Source organism: Armigeres subalbatus, chromosome 2 (genome assembly GCF_024139115.2).
Source record: "Armigeres subalbatus isolate Guangzhou_Male chromosome 2, GZ_Asu_2, whole genome shotgun sequence".
Taxonomy (NCBI): domain Eukaryota; kingdom Metazoa; phylum Arthropoda; class Insecta; order Diptera; family Culicidae; genus Armigeres; species Armigeres subalbatus.
In genome coordinates, this window is record NC_085140.1 from 96,055,331 (window position 1) to 96,071,400 (window position 16,070).

The 16,070-nt window shown below is 38.3% G+C and overlaps 1 protein-coding gene across 1 annotated transcript; it reads left to right on the plus strand.

Moving 5' to 3' along the window:
• Window positions 1-2,963: 2,963 nt before the first annotated feature.
• LOC134210166 (zinc finger protein 551-like) lies at window positions 2,964-16,032 on the plus strand. Its single transcript, XM_062686188.1, has 7 exons — window positions 2,964-3,214; window positions 3,276-3,828; window positions 4,058-4,565; window positions 4,626-4,833; window positions 15,345-15,514; window positions 15,575-15,716; window positions 15,776-16,032. The coding sequence occupies exons 1-7, from the start codon at window positions 3,059-3,061 to the stop codon at window positions 15,962-15,964; spliced, it is 1,926 nt and encodes a 641-aa protein (XP_062542172.1). The 5' UTR covers window positions 2,964-3,058; the 3' UTR covers window positions 15,965-16,032.
• The last annotated feature ends 38 nt before the right edge of the window (window positions 16,033-16,070 follow it).

The window sequence follows — 16,070 nt, forward strand, 5'->3', positions numbered from 1 at the left end:
CTGTGGCCCTACTTTTTGTGGCAAACGAAGCACCGCACAAAAAGAAGAGCCCAAAAACCAACTACACTGAACGACAGCCGAATGAGACTCCCGTTGCGAACGGGAAAAAGAGGTGCTGCCAAAATGGTCCAATACCCTACTTTAACGTTGATAATCAAATGTTTCAATATAACTGGAAAATTGGTGGAGAGTTTCCGAGTCGATTGATATATAAATCTCTGAAATCCATCGAAAGATGAATGCGCTATTAACGTTCAAAATCTTACATGATTTCGTGACGGTCTCGGATTTGGAAATTTTCATTTGTCACCCTGTATCCGAGTCTTCCCCTTAGACGTAGTTTACGTCAAAATGAAAATTAACTAAATCTGCAAATTAGAATGTCTGTCCTGAGCTGCATTTCTCGCTTAACTTTTCAAAAGGACCTAAGTAACATTTTTTTCATGAATTAATTTGAGTGCTGCAATCAAAAGCTTTCATGTTGTTCTGTTGATTGCGCTATTCAAATTAATTCATGAAAAAAATGTTACTTAGGTCCTTTTGAAAAGTTAAGCGAGATTTCATTGACGTTAAGGCGTGACCTGATTTTACTACTTGCCTACTTTTTATACTTGCCTACCAACACTACAAAAATTCCACACATTTTTATTGGCAAAAATCCATTAATTTAATTCATGATTCTAATTAGTGCACACATAACCACTCTCCACGCGTAGTACAAATATAATCTATAATCAAATAAAATGTATGTGTTGTCTCTAATATGCAGTTATTGAATTTATGTGTGGGTACAAATTGCATATATTTGGGTCACCAAATTGCAAAGATTTATGTGTGCGACAAATATATTTAATATAAAGAATTTTCTCGGTGAAGTTACCAGTTCCATTCAATCCACAGATGAAATTGGTCAAATTTTAATGCCTTCGTTGTCGTTAAATGTTAAAAACCTTAAGAAAGATCCATGCAAAATACACCCGCATAATTACAAACTGTACATGGATATTTTCCCGTGCGGTCAACAACAGTATCCTTTACTGTTGACAACTGTAAATGAACAATCTCATATAAAGTTTTAACAGTTTGTGGTACGGTTATTTGACAAATAACAATATGTTGAATGGGTTGTTAAGTTATGTCACCATAAAAAAAATCTGTTTTTGCGTGCAAAATTTTCGCTCAACAGTATGATAAAATGTTGACATATAATGCAGGGAATAAAGAACATTTTAGAGACAGCATGTTATATATTGACTAGGGTGGTTCAAAAAATCGATTTTGCTCCACAGTGCTCATCTGTTTCTTTACCATGTTCTGAGTGTCCTCTGAAAATTTGAGCTCATTTGGATTAAAACTGATTTAGCACAAGCGATTTCAAGTTTGCATGCAAATTAGTATGGGGAAATTTATTTTTTCATTATACTGTTGATGACGCTTCCCCATTAAGCGCAGGTTAAAAGAAAACCTACATAGCTAAATGGAATACTCAACATCTTTCACTCAGTGAAAACCGCATCTTAATTGATCGTTCCAATAATTAGTAATCGAATTTAATCTATACCATGGTTTTCTGGAGCTAATTGCATAACTCCTCAACAGGCAACATTGCTGCTCGTGGCGCGAAAGATAGCACACACAAATTCAGGCTACTATGTTGCACTGCACATTTCAGTGATGCCCTCAAAGAAGTTTAACGATCATGACTAAAGATTCGCAATCTGTATTAAAATCGATTACTAATTACTGGGGCGATCAATCAACATGCGGTTTTCGTTGGGTGAAAGCTGTTGAGTATTCCTTTTAGCTATGTAGGTTTTCTTTTAACCTGCGCTTAATACGGAAGCATCATTTACAGTATACTGAAAAAATAAATTTTCCCATACTAATTTGCATGCAAACTTGAAATCGCTTGTGCTAAATCAGTTTCAATCCAAATGAGCTCAAATTTTCAGAGGACACTCAGAACATGATAAAGAATCAGATGAGCACTGTGGAGCAAAATCGATTTTTTGAACCACCCATTGTTGACATTTAGTGATGATGTCGAGCAGTTATGGTTGAATCGATCGAAAAGTATTCGATAACCGCAACGTAAACTGTGAAGCTATATCTTACATCGTAATAATGATTCTGACCATATAACATGTTGTTTTTTATTATGCGGGATAATGGCATAAATAGCATTATTTAAAAACAATACTAATAACAAAATCACACTTTTTCACCATATAACATGTTGTTTTTTATTATGCGGCATAATGGCATAAATAGCATTATTTTAAAAGCAATACTAATATTGTGTATCCGGAATAAATTTATACCGCTTTTTATACCGAAGTTGGATTTTTCTCCAGATACAGGCAACTTTCCCTACTTCGGAAGTAGTGCGCTGGATTCCCTAAAGATGCGCTTAACAACGCATTCATTAGTTTGACAGATAAAACTTCGGAAGAAAGTTCGGTTCGGAAGTCCGGACTTCCGAATTCTAAGTTGGTGCTACGCCGACAATAACAAAACAACATCTCACACTTTTTTATGGGTTTCGTCCACTTTCTTTGTATTTAGTTTTAAATTCCCTCCTGAAACATTGAATTTGTTTGAATAATATTTTGGAGCTCTTTGGAAGAATCAATGAAAAAATGGAACAAATTGAGGATTTTTAGATTATGACGGGACAGCACAATAAGGTCTAAAACACGGGACTGTCCCGTTGAATATGGTACGTATGGTCAGCATACCGGTACGGAATACAGCAACCAAATTGAGAGCCGAAAATAGTGACCGATACGGAAACGAGTGACGAAACTAAAATGAAAGCGCTGCGCGGGTGATTAAAATGCTCGCGACCGATAATGATGCTCTAAGAGCACCCGCCTGGAAAATGCCGTTCGAGCTACCAAACTTTCAGCTACCAAACTGCCATACTGTCATATTTTTTTGTTTGATAACAAACGTTGATATTTTTGTTTACTGTATAAGCGAAGTTTTTTTGTTCTCTGCAAATTTCAAAGCGTTTATTAATAGTTCATAGTTTTGTTCAAAGAAATATTACCAGGATATGACGATATTTAAACTTCAAAGGTTCCCAAACGTTTGCCGGTTGTGCCTGCAGGCTAAATCCTCCGCAGAAATGATTTCGCTGGACAGCTACCGGCCTGCAGCTGGTTGCTCTTTGGCCGAGATGCTTGAAGAAATTAGCATCAAAATACCTTTTGTGAGTATTCGGTTTGGATATTTGGATTGTAACTATGCTGGAACCTTACATTCTTTCACAGGAACTGGCTTGCTATCTTCCGGTGGAGCTGTGCGAAAGTTGCCTGGAAGAGTTCGAGTTCGTATTCAAGTACAAAAGAAAGGTGGACCTGATACAGCGCTTTTCGAGCGCCCTGGCAGAGGTGAATAACGGGAATCAAGAGGTTCTGGTGCAGATGTTCGACAAAGAAAAGGAGAGCTTGCGTGTGCTCTTTAAGGAGTTGGATCTGTGTGAGAAGGAGGGCGCAGAAGCGGAGGAGCTTCTGGCCGAATTCGAAGAATACGATATCGCCTCAACAATATTCATCAAGGTGGAAGGTATTGATGCTGATCAGATTGATAAAGAGGCGAAGGAACTTCGTCCAACGGATAAAGGCGAAGATGAATCTAAATCTTTTAATTTTTTGGACGAGTTTCAAAAATCTTTGGATGATCGGCAAATTGACGGAGAACATTTTATTGAAGGAGATTTCCAAGAAGAGATTTTGGAAATGCCTATTGCAAATGATAGCGAGTGCGCTGAAATCGAGGAAGATTTAAATTCTGAGTACACTGTGATTCAAGAACCTGAGGAAGGTAAGGATGATTAAACACAATTAGAATTGAAATAATGTCGAACAAATCAAACACGGTGTCTCTATAGAAAAATGTTGAAACGGTCATTTTTTTTCCTTTTCGAAGTCATGGCTGACGCTGAACAAGAATATTATATTCATACAAATTTAATATACAAACTTTTTTTTTCGATCCGTAAAAGCATTGCACTCAATTTTTGCTCAATTTTTTTTTCTTTTCAAAACAACAGTAGCAACTGCTATCACTCCTGTCATGGAGATAGATGATGATGATGAATCGATGGATGAGCAACCACCTCCCCAGAAACGACGTTACAATCGGCTGCCTGAGGAGGAAGAAGAGGAACAACAATGCAACTTGAACTGCAACTTTAGAACGACATTTCCATCCCATTTTGAAAAGCATTTAGCTAGATTACATGCAGATTCGTTAGAAATACTTTCCTGTCATCGTGTGGAGTGCGAGGAAGAGCTGTTCGACACCGTTGAACTTCTTAGGCAGCATAAAAACGACCTCCACAATACGCACATTTGTATAATTTGTGGTAAGGTAACGAAGCACCTGATTGCCCTGGAGAACCACATTCGGAATCATCAACGAGATCGTGAGCCTACGCTGCAATGCACGATGTGTGATGAGATGTTTCGCAGCGAGTTAGAACGGCAGCGGCACATCACGAAGCTTCACATGGTACGATTTAGATTTGAGTGCCAAGAATGTGGACTAGGTTTCAAACAGTGAGTTTAATTGGTGTGTTAAATCAAAGAACATCAGATGAGATTTTTTTTATCTTTCAGAAAATTATTGTTAACACAGCATTTGCTGTCACATTCCTCAGAACGTAACTATTCGTGCGATCAATGTGAAATGACATTCAAAACATCAAATCATTTACGAAGGCACAAACGTACTGTGCATACGGAGGTCCGGTACCCCTGCGAGCACTGTCATATGACGTATGGCCGGAGAGATAAGCTGCGGATGCACATGGAACGGATCCACGATGTATGTTTGTCAAATGTTATCTTAATATTAAAGTACTTTTTACATTCAGCTTATATTGATCGAATTTGCTGTCCTGATAGTTTTCAGATGTTTTGCGAGTAGACCGACGGTTGATCGGTGGTAGTGAGAATAGTCGTTAGCTCACATTTGAATTGACCTTTCCGGTCAAACTTTTTTCGGGACAATAAATTCTTCAATTTTTAAGGTAAAGTTTCCTAATGAACACATATTATCAACCCTCTAACATCCAAGACCGCCTTTAGAAGGTGTGGTATTTTGACAAATTTTTGTTTTGTAATATTATTTTTGTCAGATTTTGAAAAAAACATTTCGATCAATAATTTAAACTTCAATGTATGTTTAAATGTGGTTTAAAGTTAATTTTCAAAATTCTAAACATTTATGAAAAAATATTGAAAATTGAGTAATTTTTTGTTTCTATGATGTTTTGCTCGTATGCCTTTGAAGAGTGAAACATGGAAGAAAGGACGCATTTTTCCCTACGTCGAATTAAGAATAAAATCAAAGGTTTAAAATTATATTTTGAATCACTCAAATACCGCAAAAGTGAACATCCATGCATACGATGGACCATCCTGACAAAAAGATCGTAGCTGGGTATCATTTTCGCACAAAGGGGGCAAATTACCCTTCCCATATGTACCGCTGAAAAAGGCTTTCGCCCAACATTATGTGAGACGGAGAAAGGATCAAAACTTGATTGTTCGAGCTAATGCAGCACATAATATATGAAGTGATCATTGAATCCGGAAAGACGTGCCATCAAGTCCTGCTTCGAAGATTTCGGGATCACTGCTGCGAATTAGTAATACCGTAAATGGCACCGCATCAAAAACTAAAGCTCCAAATGCAGTCTGTTCGATGTCCAGTTCCTCGTCGCCTGCCATCGCTGATATTCCCAAAGCAGGAACCTTTTTAACTTCCTTTACAGTCTTCGCACATTGTATTCCTGGCGTACTTTGTACAACCATTTATCCACCTTCTCTAGCCACAAATCTGAAGCGCTCCGGCTAAAAAGTTGAATCCGTTTTGCAACGTTTCTGACGAGAAATCAATATCACCTTGCAGAATAAGACGTCGGACTCCTATGTATCCCGCACCAAGTCAACACGTTTCATGTATCAGAAACTTCGGCTCAGGGGACACGTTCACCTCATACAGGGTGCGGCAGAAAATAATGCGAAATTTTCAATGGTTCTATTTCTTTCAAATCCTATTTGAACTGATCCAAGTAATAATATCAACATTTTTGAATTCAGTTATCAATATAAAGCCCTTTCAAACAAATTCACTTAATGTGTGCTCTATTTTAATAATAATATCTGCAAGGTGACACCGGAGCTAAAACATCTCTTTCGAACCTAATGCTCCGACATCGACTGCCATGTGCATGTTAGGGTCTTCATACAAGGGTGCGATGATTTGCATGCTCGTGTCTCAACATATGCCCCAATCGTATAAACCAACGGATGAAGATCCGGACTTTTAGGGGGCCACAAATCTTTCAATTAAAATTTCATTTTGTTCTTCTGCCATTGTTGGGTCGATTGGACGTGTGACATTGCGCTCCATCATGCCGTAGGACAACGTTATGTTCATCGGAGAATTTGGCCTACACACAGGTAAGCACTTGGTCCTTTAAAATACCGATAAATAATTCGGTATTGATTTTACACCCAACATAAATGAAAACAGGCGGGAGTTTCAAACCGTTGCGGCTACCAAGCCAAACATCATGACATCAGCCGAATTGGTTTGGAATCTAAACTTCATTTTTTCCAGAACATCCACAATTTTTTTTCGATGAAATGAACTGGTCCGTGCGGCCGTTGGCGTCAGCATCGATGCTGTAAAGCTTTTCGCGTCGGAGAACAGGATTATATTTTTTTCCTTCTTCAACAAAGAAATCAATCTTTTTGTACGAGTCACTCGTAGTTCCTCTACCCGGTCCGTAATCAAATGGCGCTTCACTCAAGCTCTGGAAGGTACATGCAAGTCTTCTTTAATGGATCTCGCATGGATTTCTCAGAAATTTTGACTTCCTTGGCAATTTTTTTTTATAGAACGCACCAGGTTGCGAGTAATCTTTCCACGTGCCGATTTGAGCACGTTTGGCATACGTGCAAAGCATGGACGTCCAGTTTCCGGCTTCCGCTGCTTAGACCCATCCTGCGGAGACGTTTTAAGCCGATAAACTGTGGCTAAAAGACATCCTACCTCACCATAGTAATCTCATTCGGCGTCTTCTGGGCGAACAACAAACAAGTAACCAATTGTTTTGCGTACATGTTTAGAAATTTGCGATAAAACAATTACAATATCTCAGTGCAGCATTTGAAAGTAAACATAAACAAATATACTTTCAACAGAAATTAGTCACTAGCTACTCGAATTAACCCAATATTCAAATTTAAACATTTTCGCATTATTTTCTGCCGCACCCTGTAGTGGGAGCTTTGTGCCATCGCCTTCATCGCCTCTCTGATAATAGGTGAAGAACCTTACAAAAGGCAGTAACCAAACTAGCTGGCATAAAAAAAAAAAAAATTGGCATTAAAACCAACCAGCTGGAATAGAACCAGACAAGCTGGCATAGAACCAGACAAGCTGGCATCAAAACCAGCCAAGCAACAAGTGTAATAGTAGACTTGCAGTCCAATTACTTCAAGGATAATTCCAACAAGCAGGGCAAAAAAGAATTCAATCACTTTTTCAAATCACTTGTACCTTTTTTCTGGTAAAGTACATCTGCTTGTATTTTCTGAAACCCATAGTTCCATCGAAACTTCTGACGTTCAAAAAGCTTAAGAGATATATCACCGATGCAACAGATTAGCAATTTATTGCCAGTATTTGTTGGCGGAGTTTTCAATAGCTTCCAAAGATCTATTGGTAGGCCCGGATTCTGATACTTGAGTCTTCTCAGAACATTAAAGTCACGCAAACCTTCCTTCGTATCTCAAAGAAGGTTTACGCAAATTTTATTTCGGTGAGTAGAATAAGATTCAATTATGAACTTGCAATTTCCTGCTCTGGCGTTGATAGCCGTGAGCATCTTAACAATCCAATCATAGCTTTCTGGAGTCTGGAGAAAACCAATTTACGCCAAACCTTAGGCCAAATCCTCGGAAGCTAGGGATAAAACTAGACTCCGATGAAGAATACAGGCACATATTCAAATCCCTGAATAGTGAATCTTTTAAAGCAACTTTCCAACAGTCCACTTTCCAGTCTAACTTGAAAACGCCACTTATCACCGTCAACGGTTGCATCAGCAGCAATGGCGTCCTCAGTAGATCTTGGCAAATCGTTGACGATGATTATTCCTATCCTTATCATGGGGCCTACCGGCAACAGTACCAGAAAAAAGTGCTGATGAACGTGGATCAGCATCACAATCGACGATACTTTCGATTTGTAACACTGAGTTCACAGTCTCACTAGCACTTGACTTTCCAGCTCCATCTTAAAATGTGATCAAAGCAAAAAAAAACTGAAATCCTCGAGGAACCACGATGTACACTCTTTGATGTTCACCAGAAGAAAGAACGATGGTAAAATTCGTTGTATTCTCCAAAGCTTAGGTGTAAAAACAAATATAGCTGTATAAGTAATGTAGATATGTATGAGAAATATCCCAGAGACGACTACTACTCGTCTTCGTTAATCGATAATATGCAGTAAAAGCAGACAAAAAACCTTACCAGAGCACTTGTAAAGTCCCAAACGCAATATAACGGAACGGCGACGGAAACGGCAAATTTGACAGAAAATATATGGGCTAACAGTCAAATTTTCCGTTTCCGTCGCCGTTCCGTTGTATAAGGCTATCTGACGTTTATCATCTTTCTCTTGCACGCGCACAGCCAGGATAGGGTTTGTTTTCATACGGAAACGCTTCTGAAGCGTTTCCGTATGAAAACAAATCCTATCCTTCCCGTGCGCATGCAAGAGAAAGATGATCAAACGTCAGATAGCCTTATTGCGTTTGGGGCTTAAATGCCTACTAGGGACCATCCACAAAGTACGTCACGCTCCTAGGGGTGGAGGGGGGGTTCCGAGCAGCGTGACGACTCATACAAAAATTTTAGAGCTTTAATACAAAGAGTGTGACGAAGAGAGGAGGGGGGGGGGGGTCGAAAATAGCAAATTTTTGCGTGACGTACTTTATGGATCTTCCCCTATCTATAATCAATTTAATTAATCATTTATTTAAGGAATTCATTGAATAATTGCCACAAAAAGTTCAGAAGGAGGAATTTCCGAAAGTGTTCTCAAAAAAATTTCCAAAGGTATTGCTTAAAAATATGAAGGGTTTCTTATGACGCAACTCGGAGGAATTGCTAAATAAACTTTCGAAGGAATTCCTTAAGAAGTCTACGAAGTAGACCTGTGCGCCGATTGAAAATTTATCGGCGGCGGCGGCGTGATGGATCATTTTCAGCCAACGGCGGCGACGTGAGTAGCCGTGAGCTTATTTCAAGCAATAGATTTTTTTTAATTCTTCCACAAATTCCACTATAAGTTGTTCCAGGAATTCTTCCGGAAGTTTCTCCAGGAATTCCTCCGGAAGTTCCTCCGGAAGTTCCTCCAGGAATTCCTCCGGAAGTTGCTCCAGGAATTCCTCCGGAAGTTCCTCCAGGAATTTCTCCGCTAGCTCCTTCAGGAATTCTTGCAGAAGTTTATCCAGGAATTCCTCCCAAAATTCCACCAGGAATTTCTCCGGAAGCTCCTGCAGGATATTTTTCGGGAGTTCCTGCAGGAATTCTTCCGGTAGTCCTTAAACTTCCTAAAAAAATATTCATGGAATTTCTCCTGAAATTTTTTTTGGAGTTCCTCCAAAAACTCGTCCAGGAACACTTCATAAATTACCACGAGGACCCTTCAGATATTTCTTCTAAATTCCTCCCGGAATTCACATGGAATTTCACTAATCCTACCTCCCGAGATTTTTCCGGGAAAGTGTCCAGAAAATCTCGAAGAACTTATGAAAATAAAAAAAAATCTTACGCACATTCCTGTGGGAATCTTCCAGTAATTCCTACCCCACAATTCCTCCAAGGGCTCTCCCGGAAAGTCGTTTACAAATAAGTTATTCTTGAAATTATTTTCCCGGATATTTGTTTAGGAATACTTTCGATTTTTTTTCCAAGAACTCCTTCACAAATTCCACCAAGAATGTCCCTGGCAATTTCCACGGAAACTTATTCAGAATTTCTCCAAGCACTCGCTCAGAAAACCTTAAAGAGTTTTTCCGGAAAATTCCCTTAAAAACTAATCCTAAAACTAAAAAAAATATCATAAGGCTTTTTCTTTAGAGACTTCTTTGGAAATTCTCCGAGAATTAATGCCTAGGGTAAAATGCCCAACAGTAGAGCCCCTTAGTAGCGGAATTTTGCTCTTCCTGCCATAGTGAGCAGAAATTTTAAACATATTAAATTCGCATGATATCTAAAATCAAGGTATAAAACAGATAGGCATCATAGAACAAAATGCAAGTTTCAAGGTAGGCTAATTGTATAACGTACACTGGGGGAAGTGGAAAAAGGGGGTAAGTGTAAAAATCGACTTGAAAAATTGGAATTGTACATACTAATACTATGCTGATTTTGATGATCAATGCATGAAGTATTTCTTGAAGAAATTTGCAATGAAGGAATTCCTGGTTTGAAACTCAGAAGGAATTTTTATATGATTTCTTGAAGGAATTTCGTGAGGAAACGGACTTACAGGAGCAATCTTTGAAGGAATTCCTAAACGAGTTGTTGTAGATATTCTACGAGTAGACGTATTAGTTCATAAAGAATTTCAAAAAAAGATTGACGAGTTTCCAAACAATTTTTCAATGAAATTCTGAAATATTTTCAGACCGAAATATTCTAGTACATACTGTCGAAGAAATTTTAGAAGCAATTCCTTGAATTCCTGAAGAACAATTACCTTATTTTCTGAATAATTAGCACTTAGCACCAAATCGGAATTCATAAGTACGCACTTCCGAACAGCACTTTCCTCCGAAGTTTTATCTGTCAAACTAAAGATGGCGATGTTTAACGCATTTTTATGCTAATCAAGCGCACTACTTCCGAACTTGGTAATTTGTCCTGTATCTCGAGAAAAAAAAAATGTTGGGGTTGTATACAAGACACGACCGCTTATATAAATAAAAATATAAATCTTTAAAATCCATTGAAAGATAAAGGACCTATTAATGTTACAAATCTTACATGATTTCGTGACGGTCCCCAATTTTGGAATTTTCATTTTACACCCTGTATCCGAGTCTTCCCCTTAGACGTAGTTTACGTCAAAAAAACATGTTCGGTAGAAAATGTCCTCTAACTTTCTACCGGATGCACAATATTGTTTTGTTTGACCGAGCAAACGTTGTGCAACAAAGGATCTAGTGGTTTCCAAACAAACAATTCACGCTGATTAAGATACTTTTTTAGGAGAAAAGGCCTATTTTCATTGAAATAAGCCCTTCATCTGATTTCAATTTTGTTGAGTCTGGACTTTTTTAGGAATGGGAATAAATGCTGCTTAATTGTAAAGAAGATAATTCTCATATGAACTTGGCTAAAAATATGTGATTCTGACAGTAGCTGGTAAATCTAGGCTTAACAGTTAAAATGCCATCGGCGTGGTTAATTTTCATACAGCGGCGCGCTGATTCATTTTTGACGGCGGCGGCGGCGCACAGGTCTACTACGAAGGAATTTCCAACGGAATTTTCGTAGGAATTCCTGCAACAGTTTTCGTTTGCATTCCTTAAAGAATTCCGAACGAATTTCGTGAAGGATTTTCTGAAAAAATCGGTAAAGGAAAAGCAGAAGGAATCTTCGGAGAAATGTTGTAAGAAATTTCCGAAGAAGTACATTAAGAAGAATATTTCGGAAGCATATATCAGGAGGAAATTCCAAAGAAATTTCTTGATTTATCTTCGAAGTAATTTCTGGAATATTTTCCGAGGGAATCTCTGGAGGAAATTCTGAAGGAAATCTTAAATGAATGTCGAAACGATACTTAACGAAATGTTCTCAGGAATTCCAGGAATTGGAAGTTTTTGAAGAAACATTTCCTAGCGCAGCGGCTCTCAACCTGGGGTACATGTACCCCTGGTGGTAGCTCGGATAACAATGCGTAATGGCGGATGTATTACAAATCCAATCAAAATTTATTGGTCAAGTTTTGATGATTGTGTATTTTTGTTTTATTCCAAAACATTGTCTTGTAGTAGTCGTAGTAGTAAAGACTTGACAGAGTGTATGAAAGGCTATGCGACAAAAAATCAAAAATACAAAACGTCTGATGAACAAATTTAAAAAAATCTTCAATGCAAACTAGGGGGAAAGACGGCTTTGGCAGGTTTTGTTCTGTTATTGGCAGGGGGTTTTTGTCGACCAAATTTTATGAAATTTGGCCACAATATTCTTTGATATGCAAAGAATGTTTAGGCCAAATTTGAGCCTAGTCAGTCATAAAAACCCCCTGCCAATAATAGAACAAAATCTGCCAAAGCCGTCATTCCCCCTACCTATTCAAAAATGGTAAATAATATGTAAAGAAATTAATTCTGAACTAAAATTTAGAGTCCAAAAGTACGGAAGCCTTCATTTGATGCTTTAATTTTTCCTTCAAGAGGATTGGTGGACTACTTTTAAGAGGCTAAGAGGCGTCGTTTAAAGATGCTCAGAAATAGCTTTTAAAAGGCTCGAAGACTGCCTTTCAAGAGGTTCAAGTCTTTCTTTCAAGAGGCTCAAAAACCTCAAAAAGGCTCGGAAGCTTCTCTTCAGAATTCTTCTTCCAAGAGGCTCGAAAAAATACAACTGAGCAGTATTTCAGTTATAAATTTCTCAACGAAAATTTTTAAAACTTCAACGTCTGTTCAAGATGTCATTTTTACAGTTTCAATTTCATTTGCTAACTCCCATACAATTTAGAACTATACTAAAGATGCCATAAGATTGGACATCACATAGGGGAACGAAAGCTTAGATCCTAATAATGGTATTCATGTATTAATTTCGACAATAGGTTGATTTTATGGCGTTATAGATGTAATTGAATGTTGAGAAAGCCGTTAAGTGTTCCATAACTATGGAGGGAGTGTACGTCGTCATTCGAATCCGACTCGAGTCCGGGTTTGCGCAGTCAGCAATTGTTCGATCACGAACTGCGCTCACCGTCGTAGCTGCTGTTGAAGCTCAACAGTGCAGCGTGTGAGCTGCTATTCATGTCTATTTTTCGTTGTTCTCTGTCATCGCGCCAATTGCTAGCGTTATGTGCGTAGCGCGCTGTAAGTCCAATTAGATTTTAAATTTGAATGTTTGTGCACACGTCCCCAATAATTGTATTTATAAAATTAATTGTTTTGCCGTACTAAGAGTCGCCTATAAAAGGCGACTCCACACTCAATGTAAAGTACAGTATTCGTTATCGTAACCTCCGAGCTGGCACGCTGCCTCTCGGAGGTAATAAATCGTTAGTTAAAAGTCAAGCAGTTGTTCTTATTCGTCGTCTGAATCCTGGAGAAATTCAACACAACGTAGGGTCGTCCCACCCTGGACGAAACAGCAATAAAACTCCGAAAATACTCTTTATTACATTTGTCCCGGAGTGCCACCGAACCGACGAAGCAATCCGCAAGGGGAACGATATAAGTCTCCCAAGCCAAAAAATGCCGACGAAGACGGCATTACGTCATAACTGTAAACAAATGACCGCATGTCTTTTGAGGGTTCTTGCGTTTGGAAGTAGGTAACATCTTTTTCGATATATTTTGGCTTAGAAAAATTTATGTTGTTCCCTTTTGGCAATCCTACAAATACAATATATTTTCCCATATAATACCCAAGCAGCATGCAAGTACCCAGGTTACAATTAGTCCGTGATAAGGCTGCTCAAAATCAAACCGAAATTACCCCCGTTTTAATCAACATTTTTCCATAGAAGACGTTTGAAAGCGTTTAAAGTTCATGGAAAATATCAGATTTTTTTTCTGCATATCTAAAAAAAATATTTCTCTTTACCTATTGATTATTTTGTGGATTTTTTTTTCAGTGGAACATTTTGATTTCTTTATGGAAAACTCTTCTTTTATAATTGCAATTTTTGCTTTTAAAAGTGCTAAATACATTTTTTGTTTTGTGGTAAATTCACAGTTGTTTATGAAAAAATGGCATTATTTTTGGAAATTTTATATTTATTCATTGCCCATACTAGGGTGGCTCAAAAAACACTTTTTCAATTTTTTTGATGGGCCGCCCTCTTATTCGGTTCTATTTGATGCCCTGATGCTCTGGACAAAATTTCAGCCAAATCGGTCAACGATTGGGCAGTGCTAAACTCGGAAGTTTATATGGAAAAATGTATGCAGAAACATCCAAAAACAGTGATTTGCAGTTGGACGGCACAATTTACGGTCAAGAATCATGATACGCATTCAGTTCTTGTAAAATAAAATACAGAATATTATGCTGAAAACCGCGAGAAGATTAGAGTTTATTGCGCAAAGATATTAGCATTTTACTGGAGTGTTGTAGGGGTGAATTTATTTCTTTTCAAAGGTAAAAGAAACGAAATTTGCTCAAACTCCACTGCAGAGAAATGCTAATAACTTAGCCGGGCAAAATCGAATCTTCTCACGGCTTTCTGCATAACATTCTGTATTAAATTCTCCAAGATCTGAATGAGTATCATAGTTCTTCATCGTAAGTTGTGTAGTCCAGCTGCAATTTACTGTTTTTGGATGTTTCTGCATACATTTTTTCATATAAACTTCCAACGAGTTTAGCACCGCCCAAACGTGGACCGATTTGGCTGAAATTTTGTCCAGAGCATCAGGGCATCAAATAGAACCAAATAGAACCAAATAGAACCAAAAATTGAACAAAGTTTTTTTCATACTAATTTGAGCCACCCTAGCCCATACCCTGATTTCTATATTGGCAATTCCCACTTTCTTTTGTGGAAAATTTCTAATTCTTCATGAAAATTTTATTTTGCTGCCAATTATAATACTAAGTTGAAAACAGTCAGGTCAGGCCAATTTCCAGTTGGAATGTAAAGCCATTGAAGAAAAAGAAGAAGCCGCGAAATCTTCCGTTAGATTGGTACCCAGCAGGATATCACAGAAGAGCCAAGACCTCATGGGGACGTAGAAATTATATTAAAAGTTGACCAAAATGTAACCTGAAACCTGGCACAAGTTACGGCGATAGCGGGCAGCGGCAGCCGCCCTTTTTTTCTTTTCCCATGCACTAAAACGTCTCAAGAACGTTCAGAGAAGGGCAATCTTTGCTGCTCGATGCATGGTCGGTCCCTCAACTACTAATGGTTCAGAGATTTATTTCGAAAAGTATATGTGTTTAAATAAGCGCCTTAAATACTGTTCATATTTTGCAAGGCTAGCGGAATTGCCTATATTTACGGCTTTAATATGAATCTAGATGTTTGCTTCAATTAACGAATGCTGACCGAAATTTCAGATCCAGACCTATTTCGTGTGCGACATATGCTGCGCTTCATTTGAGTCGGACGGCAAGCTTCAGGAGCACAAGTTTCGCCACGAGAATGCCCAGGATCTTGAATGTGGTGTCTGCTTGGTCGCATTTGCTGCACCAGAAGACTTCAACGATCATCTTTGTATCACGTATCAGTAAGTTTGCCCTCCAAAACGGTGTGGCATCGTTTGCTAATAACCTTATTGCCATTATAGGGATGACTACATTTGCTGCAAACGTGATTTTCGATATCATTCCTACTACAATCGGCACACGTTTTTGGCCCACGGATTGAAAACAAATGCCCGTGTGAAACCCAAGGCCGGAGTCTTGATGGGAAAGCAGCGTGCTCAAAGGGTAAATTAATAACTTCTGCGTACTAAGTTAAATATTTTCAACCTTCTCTTCCCTTCTAGAAACCGGTGGAACGTTGTCCCAAATGTGAGCACGTGTTTGCGACACGTAAACTAAAGAAACAACACGTGGAAACATGTAAAGGACAAGTGGTTATCTTTGAAATTGAACCCGTTGTTCGTACCCCTGTCGATTCACGAAGCAACACTGAATCCCCATTCGAAGATGCAAATACAAACGATTCCACATAATGAGTCAAAATAGTAACATAAATAAATTTCTTGTTGAGTGAGCTAGTTAGCTAAATTGGTGTTGTGAAGTGCTTGCGTTTTTTTTATCATCCGAAAGCAGATAACC

Coding starts and splice junctions, on each gene's coding strand:
- LOC134210166 (XM_062686188.1), top strand. CDS start 3,059: ATGACGATATTTAAACTTCAAAGGTTCCCAAACGTTTGCCGGTTGTGC. Junction 3,215..3,275: donor TTAGCATCAAAATACCTTTT/GTGAGTATTCGG, acceptor ATTCTTTCACAG/GAACTGGCTTGCTATCTTCC. Junction 15,515..15,574: donor CATCTTTGTATCACGTATCA/GTAAGTTTGCCC, acceptor TTGCCATTATAG/GGATGACTACATTTGCTGCA.